This window comes from Cololabis saira, chromosome 5 (assembly GCF_033807715.1).
Source record: "Cololabis saira isolate AMF1-May2022 chromosome 5, fColSai1.1, whole genome shotgun sequence".
In the NCBI taxonomy this organism is placed as follows: domain Eukaryota; kingdom Metazoa; phylum Chordata; class Actinopteri; order Beloniformes; family Belonidae; genus Cololabis; species Cololabis saira.
Window position 1 is genome coordinate 29,045,855 of NC_084591.1, and position 13,111 is coordinate 29,058,965.

At 37.4% G+C, this 13,111-nt stretch overlaps 1 protein-coding gene across 2 annotated transcripts in view; it reads left to right on the plus strand.

The window, feature by feature from the left end:
• The window catches only part of rassf7a (Ras association domain family member 7a), a 31,980-nt gene extending 27,493 nt beyond the window's left edge, over positions 1–4,487 (plus strand). For both annotated transcript variants that reach the window (XM_061721485.1, XM_061721484.1), the window contains exons 4-6: positions 2,333–2,495; positions 2,583–2,690; positions 4,218–4,487. In XM_061721485.1, the coding sequence (XP_061577469.1) occupies positions 2,333–2,495; positions 2,583–2,690; positions 4,218–4,249 (303 nt within the window). In that variant the 3' untranslated portion in view covers positions 4,250–4,487. The remainder of the gene's footprint in view (positions 1–2,332; positions 2,496–2,582; positions 2,691–4,217) is intronic.
• The last annotated feature ends 8,624 nt before the right edge of the window (positions 4,488–13,111 follow it).

Here is a 13,111-nt window from a genome sequence, read left to right on the forward strand (position 1 = left end):
CGGCCCTTGAGTTGTCATTTGATGGGTGCAATATAGACCCGTTTTTTGCATTAATGTAAACTATATCCCTCTCCTTCCTGCAACATATCACAGCAGTATAAAGACACTCAAAAATCAGAAAATGAATTCTGAAAGAAACTTGATTCACAGTGATATAATGACGATGTGATGCTGTAAACTCACGCCTGCATGATAATGTTTTCATATATTGTCTGTCTATGTCCACTGATTTGACAAGTGTCCTCTTTTATACGATGCACGTGTAAACTACATTGTTACTAATAATGTTAAATTACATCAACATACATATACATATTGTAGTTCTTTGTTTCAAAAAAGATTAAACGTTTTCCCTTTTATTGGATTATTTTGTTTATGTTTAGTGGTTGTCATACAGTAGATCTGGGTGTCTTAATAAAAGTATAACCCAGCTTTAAGCAAGACTCAAGCTTTCTCATAAGCCAGATGAAACCCAGGACTTTCATGGAGTAAGATCCAGACAGAGGAATGACCAGACATTTAATTCAACCATCACGGTAATATTGTGGAAAGTTGAGGTTGAAGGTTTTGCCACAAATAAATGTGACTGGAAGACTGATTAAAACATGATTAAAGCCTCATTTGCTTTTCAGTCAATCAAACGTATGGGTATGTGTCTGAATGTAGGTGGGAATTGAAAAGATGTAGTGCTCTGTTGATGGAAGTAGACATGAATTCTGTATGATAAACTCCCAGAGCAATCTTCCAACTATCTACAAATGATCTATGTAAACCGGAGCATATGACTTTGTTTGCACACATCAGTGCTAAATTTCCCCACAAGCATGTTGCCACCCAGTAAGTAATTGCTGGGAGGAAATAATAAGCCTTTATTTCCCGTAAGTGAAACGTTAACACCGACAGCGTGACTGATGAAACCCATAGTGATGGAATGGGGTCTCTGTCAGTCATCAGTCAGCTGGTCGGTCAATGCAGCCAGGATAGTGTTTAAATGTTGGTGATGATGAGCACAGCGTTCCTGTCATCAGGTTAATGGAGGCAGACCTGCAGGTGCGATCTACTCCAGCAAGCTTCCTCGGTCCAACATCAATTATCCCCCATCACCTTCACATGAACACATGCCAGCAGAGTGCAAGAGGGGGCATAGTACGCTTCTGCTTATTTCTGCACTGTGTGTAGACACAGCGCAAATGGATGGTTGATTAAGACAGTGACTGGCCTATTTGCATGCATAAGAGTTCTCCCTGTGGGCGTACAGTTGAGTGCTGCACTCAAATAGTTCTGCAGTTCAGATTTTCATTAATTATACCTGATAGTAACTTTTACTCATATCCTTGGATGAAAAAGAAAAATGCTTATGGCAGTAATCTGGCCTGATAATGAACCTGACAGGAAATATTCTCAATCACTGGGAATTGAGTAGTTGACTCTGCCGCCCCCTTGTGGTAAAAACTAATAACGTCGCATTAATTTGGCGAACGATCTCAACGAGAAAGCCGTCTAAGAGAATGAATGAATGAATTGTTTATTTCGGTTACATTACATTATTTGCAATTCAAACTGTGTGTGTGTGTGTGTGTGTGTGTGTGTGTGTGTAAATGACAAAACACTTTCATACAAGTTTACACATCAGTTTCACACAAAAAATAATAATAAACTCTGTAACCGAAAAAGGAATAGGCTGAAGCCAAAGCTTATATTTGCCTACCCTGTACTTTCCAACAGAAAACCCAGATTATCTGCAATATGAAAAGAAACAAAAAGAGAAATTTCCCTTTAAATTGTTCTGCTTAACCAAATTATACTCCAATCATTTAGCATTGTAATCCTTAATTATTTTACTTTTCAATATTTTTTAAAAATTCAACAGAGATTTACACAGTTTCACTTCATCACTAAGTTGATTCCATAATTTGACTCCCAAAAATGAAACACATCTATATTTAACATTAGTCCTCACACGACATCTTTCAAAGACCCACAGCCTTCTTAAATTATAATTTGTTTCTCTTAATTTAAAGAAATGCTGAAAACAAGCAGGAAGGCTATTATTCTTAACTCGAAACAAAATTTCTAATGTTTTTAAATATACAATATCTATGAATTTTAATAAGCATGACTCTACAAATAATTTATTAGTAGTGTCACGATAAGAAACTTTATTTATTATTCTTACAGCTCTTTTCTGGAGTTTAGAGATGTGGCTTGCAAAATCATCTTTCATGTATAGCTATACTTGTTATTAGTCTTCAGTGAGTCTGTGTTGACTGTTTTTGGCTCTGCATCATCCTTGGTTTTTATTCCTGATCCAAACGTCTTTTTTCCATCCCAGGCCAAACAAGAGGAGCTGGAGGAGTTGAATAAGGAGCTGAGGCAGTGTAACCTGCAGCAGTTTATTCAGCAGGCAGCTGTCCTGCCAGCACATACCCACTCACGTACAGATCTGCAGGAGCAGTTGGAAATGGCACAGTTTCTGCAAGAAGGCTATATAAATGGTAGTATGGAAACTGACAATTTTGTGTTTTGCTGTTCGAAAATGATGACTTGTCCACTTAAGGCGTTTCTTTCTCTCTTTCCATCAGGCCGCAGTTTAACCCCGGTGGACTCTCCTCCTCGCCCTACTGCCAAACAGTTCCTGGGACACCCGCGAAATCTACAAAACCCTCTAGTGTCCAGTCTCAACCCTGAGGGTGTGTATGTGTGAGACCCTGCTGCTTCCCACGTCTCCTGCTCTGTCTACCCCTGGTCCCAGAGCTCCTTGCCCCCGTATTTTCTATTCCAGCTTGACTGGGTTTAAGGCTGCAGCTGTTGTTTTTGGTGTTGGGTTGTGGAAGCATCTGTACGCTGGAGGCTCTTCATACTTCCCAACTTCTCTGTGCTCAACTTTGAATGGCTGAAAAACGACCCTTTTTTTTAACTTGTCTCTGTCTCCTGCTGGTTTTTATCCTTACCTTTGTACAGTTGAAGAAATCTTCAACATTTCACAGTCTAATCTGTCTCACATCCCTTTTATGCTTCAATTCCTTGAGGTTTATTTATCCGTTCGTGTTCTGCCTATTCCCTGGCCTCCTCTCTTACATTTTGCTTCTGGACTAATCAATTACTTTTGTTTGACTTTAATGTTTCTTGTAATGTGATGCCAGTAACCCTCCCATAATTCAGAGTGGCCTTCCCCCTTTCAAATCTGTAACTGCCAGCTATCATCTGCTTGTCACCAGATTTCAATACAATACATTGATCACGCTGGCAATTCCTGCAGAAGATGTTCTGATTGTGTGCTTTCTTTTATACTGTGATAAGAAACAATGTGAGACAAATGTCATTTCTACTTGCCTTTCATGTATGGATATAATTTATATGTGCAGGCATCTGTACAATGCCTTGTGCTTTGTTGATGCTCGACTTCCAAAGAGCAAGAGTCTCTTACATAAGGCTCTGCAAAATGTATTGCACTGTCCCATTCTCCTGTGTTAAGCCCCAGGCGTCGTGTGCCTACAGAGAAATGTATCTTTTTGTTCTTTTTGTTTTCCTCCCTCCCCAGTTGAAAACCTATTTTGGGAGTGTTTACTCGTCAAAGTCTTTATTTATAAAAGATACATTTCAAAAGTAGAGCCACGGGTGCATGTTTTTTTCAGATGCTTGTCTTTTCCTCCTCTGGTCTGGATGCGCCTGGTTCTTTTGCATCCGTCATTTGACCTGTCGCAACTTGCATTGTGCCTCATTTTACTGCACACTAGAGTTCCTTCGTTACTGGAAGTCCTGATAACCAATATCCAACAAATCATTTCCATTGCTGTTATCAATAAATGACCATTTGAACAATCTTAGCTGAAATTTAAGGGACTGTGAACCCCTTTATATCTCATTATTCTGCACATGAGTCACAATACTAATGCTGACAGGTCAAAGTATGTTTAAGTAAACCCCTCTTACCATTTTCAGTCTGCTATTTTCTTTGAGAGGTTATACAAATTCCTCTTGTTTTGAAAACCTAGGACTTTAGTGTGCTGGAAAATAAAAACACTTCTGTCCCAACATACTATTCTGACAGCAATACTCTTCTCAAAAATACACAGAGTCTGTAGAGAGAGGAACAAACCCAGTGACTGGACTTGTATCAGACTGTGTTCCTCCACTCTGGTGTTGTTTCTTAGATGAAAAATGTTTTTACGAGACAAAGGGATCATCATCCCTACTTATTTTTGTGTGTCTTGCAGTCCTGACATCCCGAGAGTCGTCATGGAGATAAAACATGGACCACAGGGCCACGGGAAAGTTGATCACTGTTCTGTCAACATCACCTCTAATTTAACCATTTTGTAACCCATTCATTCCTTATTCAATCTGCCATTTGCATTCTGTATATATGTGACAAATATTTACAGTTTTGCTACTATAAAAACTTTATGTATCTGTATGAAATGTAAAAATATTTAGGAAACTTTGACCTTATAGAGATTATGACTATGTATTTAAATATAATAAAACGTGCATTGTGTTTTAGATAATCTTTTGTTGAGTGACTTCTTTATTTGTATTACTTTCTTTTGTAATCCCCCTTGTTCATATGAGGTAACAGGGAGTGGAAGAGCAGGGCATCCGGAAAACCCTGTGGTAAATAATTTACTCACATGAGCCTGCTTGCTAAAAATGACAGTACCATGAAGCTCCTACGTGTCATACATTATGAATACATTACAGGTACTGAAATATTGATGTTCTTCTTGCTGCTTTTGCTACAGTGGGTCCTGGGATGTCATATGGGGATTACTGGGCATTTTAAATCTACTTTTTACAGATGGCTGGTTGGCAGCTCACAAAGTGCACCCATGGATACAGAGGTAAATGTGGCAAACATCCGGGCATCACAGCGGCAGCTGTTACTGATGGGACGATACACAGACCAGAAGTGGTGACAAAGGCACAAGTGCACTGCGACCTGGAGGCTTTTGATACGGATAAATAGCAATCAACAAGGCTATAAATGTACCATATCAAACTTCATGTAATGCTTGTGCTATTGGTTTATTATTGAGTTGGCTTTCTTTTTTTCGACCACCATGTTCTGCTTGCAGAACAACACGTGAATCTGTGCTTCTTTTTTTCTTTTTCTTTTTCAAACTGAAAACCAAGGAACTTACTGTCTCTTTTCAGATGGTCATCTGGGATTGTGAATAGGCATGGTGTAAAATAAATACAAAACCACTTAGCTTTTACACAACATTTTTGTCCCCCCGCCCCTTTCCTGTTTGGTAACCCCAGAGAGTAAATATGCTGGCCGTCACACAAGAGTGACGCGAGCCTCTGTGGCGCTCTGCCTGACCCCAGACTGTTTCCCCGTAGGCTCCTAAAAATACACCCATCTGCTGAAACTTGGCAGGTAAAAATTCCAAGTAAAGCACATATCTGGTGATGTTTTTTCTGTCTCCATGGCTCTGTACTCAAACTACCACTTATGCCAATGTTGATAACTGTTCTGACCACATCTTACAATCAAGGAGAGGCTGCCAGTGTTGATATAATGATTAATTATGTACAATTGGCTTTTGCTGAGAAGATTTAGATCTGTCTGGCTTTACAGGAGTTAGATAAGCTTCAAATCCTTGTTTTGTTCCCACTGTCTGCACGAGCCCAAAACCTTGTGTTACACTGACACCTACAGGTGGATTTGGGAACTACCACACTTGCGCCTTCATAACTGGAAACCTTGACATCATGTGACTCATGGTTATCTTAAAATAATGATAATAGTAAGGTTGTTCATGAAAAAAATCTTCTTTTACATTCACTTTCCCCTGTGTTTAGATTCCAAAGATAACTTTTGGTATGTTTTTTCAGACACTGTCCACGAAAAAAAGAGTCCAATCTCACAATGTCACATTAGCAGATAATGACTTTTCAGGATGTTGTCCTGAGGGAATTATTTCTGATCATTCAACGGCGCTTCACGCAAACCCCATGAAAATCTACCTTGGAAGGGATGAAAAACTAAGCATTTGACTACTTTTTGGATGAAAAACGATCAATATGCATTTACAGTATGCACTGATGCGTGGGAAAGAATTGCATTGGCTTTGGCTTGAGAGTGAGAGTCTGGACGTCCCACACAACAGTGATGACCGGGAACAAAGTTAATGAGTCCGACATGCACTGCATTTATCTATTTATCTATTCCCTTGTGTCAGTGAGTCATTTTGGACAGATGGGAGTGAAACACCCTCAGCCTAAAAAGAAACGCATTCCACGATAGAAATCAACAGAGACATCACAACTGATTTGAGGATAAACTTTACTGATCATTTTATGTTCTTACAAAGGAAAAAAAGAAAGAAAAAAAGAAAACACATTGCATATAGAGTTCAGCACTGTATTGTAATACATGAGTTACATATCCACCAAATAAAGTTTTGATTAAGTGGATTTATAAAAGACGAATTCTGTCAAGAGGGCCCCTGAGAACCTCTTCAAAAATCCTTTACCGTCTTCAGACTAGAAAGTACTGAAATTAAGATTGCTCTTAACCCCACAGATGAAACAGAAACTGAAACAAAACTCACCAATAGCCTCAAAAGGCGGGGCAACCCGGTTAGGAGGCAACGCAAAAGACACCGGTCCTAAATAAGGTATGCGGACATGGCAGAAAGTTGGCTCCAGCACAAGTGCAGACCACTGGGAGGGCATGCATATGGATCAGGCCTTTCCCAGCGGCGTGCACTGAACATTATGGAGAAATGTGTGGAGATTGCTGTCCGTCTGGTTGAAGACGATCCAGGCTGAGAGGTTTCCCCAAAACCAGGTTAGCCGCTGTCACACGCACAGTGGAACTGGCAACCGGCACAATGTGCGTTAGTCAGTGGCTTTCCTGCTTTTGGACATCAGGCATCACGATGATGACAAGTTTTAAAACGTGCAGTCTGTGAAAAGACAAACAAAGACTTCGCCATTAAACATAAAAAAATAATAAATAAAGAAAATAAATTAATATACATTATATAAAAGGTAACAGCAGTCATCAAATCTGATTTATTATAGTGCCACAGCACTCTCATTGACAGCTACATAATTAGAAATCATATTTCCCTTCCTGTGCATGATGCATGGATCATAGACTGTATATGGTATGGATTAAGCAGTAACCTACACTAAAGATATCATAATGTGATACATTATAATGCTCCCCATTTTAAAGTTCCCAAATAAAAATCAGATAACTTTCAATACAATTACAGTACAATTAAATCCAAAGACATGCTGGATGTGACCTAATCATTATACTGACATACATTAAAGAATTGTGAAAAATAAAGCAGCTACTTACCAGTCTCAAGTTTTCTTTTTAAATTATTTTTAGCTTTAAAAAAATTACTTGGTTTCCGTTCAAAGATTCCTGTCTACCATATATCCAAATATCAAAAATATAATTTTTTTTCTTTGAAAGAAATCTCAGCGCGTGATTAAAGTTAGATGCATATAAGAATATAATGTACCCTACACCGACGCAGAAGTTCAGTTCACTTGAACTACCCCTACCCTGCCCACTCCCCTGCATCTGCAACCCGACCTGGTTATGCAAATTTAAAAAAAAATGCCATAAATGTTCAGCCAATCAGCTTCAGAGTTTACGTTCGACGCCCCGCCCATTCGGGGTAATTGACCAATGAACGTCTCCGGGAGGCGGGATGTTCCAGACCAGCACGTTCGGCTGATCTCCTGGGTTGTAGTTGGGGTGCGGTGCGTTCAGTTCTGCACGTCGTACAACAGGAATGAACCATTACAAAGTTAACAGTTTCCTTTCCTGCTCCGCCATTAAGTACACGTATCTCTGCGAGAATAGTTTCTTTATCCCTGATTAGACGCCTTGTAGCGCGACAGATGCCACTAAAGCGGGTTTAACTGAGTTTAAATCCGGATTGACGGTGCAGTGCGCTACCCCTCCGGCCTGGAGTGGTTGAACTCGGCTCACTTGTGTACAGTGTTGCCATGAGAGGAGTGTGGCTGTGCACGTACCAAGGATGCTGCATGACAGCCTGATCTGATGGTGACGAGGAGGAGGAAGAGGAGGAGGAGTGGGAACACTCAATTATTTACTGGCTGAGAGTGGAGGGCTCCCTTATATCATTAACAAATTGTACATCACATGTATTTAAAACCTACAAATTAATAAATATAATATAGTTATAGTTATATATATGTACATATATATATATATATATATATATATATATATATATATATATATATATATATATATATATATATATATATATATATATATATATATATATATATATATATATATATATATACAATATCTGTCTGTCTACCTCACACACATTCTACCTGTTTTTGCACTGTTTTTTGTCTTTTTTGTCTTTTGCACTACTTTATTTCCATTGCAATGTACTTTATATACTGTCTATATTCCCTAACTATATGTATTTTTTACTTTTTACTTTTTTTACCCCTCCCCTGCATGTGTGTGTTTATATATATATATATATATATATATATATATATATATATATATATATATATATATATATATATATATATATATATAATATATATATATATATATATATATATATATATATATATATATATATATATATATATATATATATATATATGGAATGTGCCTAGTTCTTGTGATGTCTCTGATTACACATTTTGATTTACAGTAAGTGACACACCTGTCCAAAAGGTCAGCTGGAATGTTTTATCTTTGTTCTTTGTTCCTAATGTAGTCAAGCAAGTTTTTGTTTGTGTTTTCTTCCAGTCTTGGTTGACTTTTCACAGTCAACCCCCTGTTGGATTATTCGCCAGGATACACATAACCCCATGACCAACAAGGATTACGCACGCGCTCAATTATGTAACAGCTGACGGTGTTCAATTGTGATGAGCCACTAGGGGGCGACACGTGCAACTGCATTGATAGCAGTCCACTCTGCTACAGTTCGCCATGTTACAAAGACATTCTTCACTTGAATAATAAAACGCAGGTTCTAAATGGTTGTGTAAGCAACTCAAGTTCAAATTCATCATATATAAATCAGTTTCTGACAGACACTTAAAGTTTTAAGACCAGTGATGTGGACTATGGATGCTGTGAGCAGATTCAATCAAATACCATTATATTTAATATTGTGTGACCCAACATGGGTGTCATTTTCTGGGCTTTATCATGCCAAACACAATTTATAGAAACGGAATTAGAAATATTTTTTCCTAAATTACATTGACATTATTACTGACATGCTACAAACGTTCTGATTTCTGATTAATGGATGACTCAATCATAGGTAGATGACTTCATTAATCCCTTTGGCAGGTTCTCTTAGGGAAATTTAAATCTCCATCTTTTAAATCTCCATCTTTTCCATTTAAATCTCACACTCAGCACTGTTGTACACAGAAATGTACAGAAATTGAAGGAGAGACAAAGATGGAAAAACGCCCAACGCCAGCACCTGTCAGGAGTTATAAGGTTTGATGTCCCTATATGGCACTTTATCATACTCTAAAATTAATATTTGGAAAACAAAGTTTTTTTTGTAAATTAACTAATACACGTTTTTAAGTATTGTATTTGATGTAGAGGTTTTGTAATTAGTGCAGTTGTAATGTATCTCTGTAAAACCTTACAAGTGAAATAATACACAGGAATGACTACCAGAGCCCCCTACAGGGGCACATTTAAGATTAGAAGCCTGAAAATAGACTGGTATTTAAAAGTTACCCTTTTTCTCACCCAATTTATACATTTTATTTTATCTTAATGAATAGAAACTCCCCTTTCTAAGGTATTGGAGCAGTAAGGCCAGTTCATTTTTGCTGTAAACTGCAAACATTTGGGTTTGACATCAAAAGATTTATATGAGACAAAATGTAAGAGCCATTTGTGTTGGGTTTGATTGATTTGGATATGTTTTGTTTTTGGGTTAGCCTCCTACCACTTGGGGGAGTGGTGGGACTCTCCATTTTTATGATGGTCAAAGGTTATGTAATTAAGGTGATGAATGGACTCAGGTGTTGCTGAGTAGGAAGCAGAGTTTTTTGACCGTGTGGTATTGTAAATGAAAAGGAAAGATTTGTAGCCTATGATTTTTGGAGTAAAAGATTGAAACGCAGAACTGGACAACGTGGACACATTTTGTTAAATTGGAAACAAAGTGTGAGTAGAATAAAGTTACTCAATGGAAACAGTTTTGGACATTTGCATTTATTGCATGTATCACAACAAGTAAAACTGGCAACCGCTAGTGACTGTTTTTGGTACGCAAAAAGGGACACTACACAAAATATCAACATTTCATCATTTATTTCCAGGTATTTACATCTGGATCTGATGCACAGCTCAGAAAATAGCATATTTGTAACAAAACACAAGTTTGAGGTGAGCAAAAGTGTTGGAACAGAGATTTAAAACAGATTTCAACTTGATATCGTTGCAAATCCTTTGTGTGCAATGACAGCATCAAGCCTGTGACTCATTGACATCCATCACCAAATGTTTGCATTTGCAGGCTTTCAGGGTTAAACTCTTTCCCTTGTTTGTTTTTGGGGGCTCGTCCCTTCAGTCTCGTCAGCCGGTAAAATGTATGGTCTATGGGGTTTAAATCTGGTGATTGACTTGGCCACTAAAACCTTCCACTTCTTCCCCGGGGGGAACTGTTGTGTTGTTCCGGCAGTGTGTTTGGGGTCATTATCCCACTGCATGATAAAAGTTTGTCCAATCAGCTTAGTTGAATCCTTCTTTAAGTTGACAGGCAAACTGCTTCTGTGGACTTCTGAGTTCATTTTGCTGCTGCCATCATGTGTTACATCATCCCCATCCTCATTAAGATTAATGAGCCCGTCCCAGGAGAAAATAATGGGATAATGAGCAGAGTGGTTCTTCAAATTTCAACCTTTCCTTGCTGATGTTGTTAACAGTTGTTTAAAGGTTCTTCTTTAAAGCTCTCACAATATTTCTGTTAACTGCCAATGTTTTCTACCCATTCAATCAACATCTGTTACTCAGAGCACCACTTTATTCTTCAGGACATTGCAGATGGTTGTACTGGCTATAGCCAGTGTTTATGTAATGACTGATTGATTCCACATCTTCTCTCAGCTTTACAATTGTTTGTTTTTCACCCATAGGCAGCCCTCTGGTTTTCATGTTGGTCACTTCTTCACAGGCAAACCCCAGCTGAGACAGGACGTTCAGCTCTATTTATTGTTCTGAGTCATAAGTGTAATAGGAGACAACTGGGTAACAACAAACACCTGTCAATTGTGTTTTGATACATATTATGCTATCTTCTGAGTTGTGCATCTGATCCAGATGTAAATGCCTGGAAGTAAATCATGAAATGTTGATATTTGGTCCCATATTCATCTTTTGATGTCAAACCCAAATGTTTGCGGTCTACAGCAAAAATAAAAAAAAACTGGCCACAATGTTATACTTTTGGAGAGAAGTGTTCTCACTTTTTTTCTTTTCTTTTCTAATATACATATGTATTGAGGGCCCTATCATGTTTGTCCAGGCTGGTGTCATTAGTTTAATTTTGTTTAATGATTCTGTTGAACAACAATTCAAAAGCAATGTCTAATGTACATTAGTCAGTGAACACTATTTATTGTCACTTTTGTCAGTTTCACTTTTTTTTTTTCATTGACCATTGTGAGTTTTTCTTTCTTTAATGGAAAGACCATCAAATCTGTCCACAAATGTAGGTATCTGGCACATCTTAATCTCCTGCTGCCAGCATGTTTTTGAGTGGCTATTTTGACCTGAGCAAGTCAATTTGTTGTCATACTAATTATTTCAGTGATTCCCCTCATGTTGGCTGGTTGCCAGTTTTCTTTTAATTGATTTAATTGATATTAGCAACTAATGGAAAAAGGAGCAGAAGTAATTTAAAGAAGCAGTATCGGATATGTAGAATTCTATTGTCATATGACAAACAAAAAGTAATGTCTGCCCTATTATATGGAGCACATTGCTGTATAAACTCCATTTTCATAAAAGTTGTGAAGTTTCTTAATATGTAACAAAATGCAAAACTTGTCATGTTTTTATGTTTATTTACCCTATGCAAGTACAAAAGAAATTATGTTCAGTGTTTTACAGATATCACTTTCAATGTATTCAGAAAATTTGAACAAATGTGTTAATTTAGTTTTGTTTTGGGTTAGCCTCCTACCACTCTTCATTTTTGTGATGGTCAAAGGTTATGTAATTAAGGTGATGAATGGACTCAGGTGTTGCTGAGTAGGAAGCAGAAAAAGTTTTTTGACCGTGTGGTATTGTAAATGAAAGGGAAAGATTTGTATGTTTTTCGGAGTAAAGAATTGAAACGCAGAACTGAACGTAGACACGTTTTGTTAATTTGGAAACAAAGTGTGAGTAAAATAAAGTTACTCAATGGAAACAGTTTTGGACATTTGCATTTATTGCACGCGTCACAACAAGTAAAACCGGCAACCGGTGATGACTTTTTTTGGTACGCAAAAGGGACACTACACAAAATATCAAAATTTCATCATTTATTTCCAGGTATTTACATCTGGATCTGATGCACAGCTCAGAAAATAGCATATTTGTAACAAAACACAAGTTTTAGGTGAGCAAAAGTGTTGGAACAGAGATTTAAAACGGATACTAATAACAAGTACAAAATAAATTATTTTCAGTGTTTTTTAGATATCAATTAAAATGTATTCAGAAATTTTAAACGAATCAAGATTTTGATTATTTACTTCAGCATGCTGGCCACCAATGTCATGGCCGCTGATCATCAGCGGCTGATGCGCTCAGATAGTAGCATACAATTGCTTTAATTTGCACCTTTCTTGCGTTGTCTCTGTACGGAATACTCATCCGTAGTACGGAAGAGTTTTTTTTTTTTATTGTGCACTTCAAGAAAAAAGTCGAAATGTCAAGATTAATGTTGATACAATTTCAAGAATAAAGTCAAAATTTCGTGAATAACGTCGAAATTCTGCTTTTTTTCCTTAACATTTCAACTTTTTTCACGAAATTTTGACTTTTTTCTCAACATTTCGACCTTTTTCTCAAAATTGTACTTCAACATTAATCTCGACATTTCGACTTTTT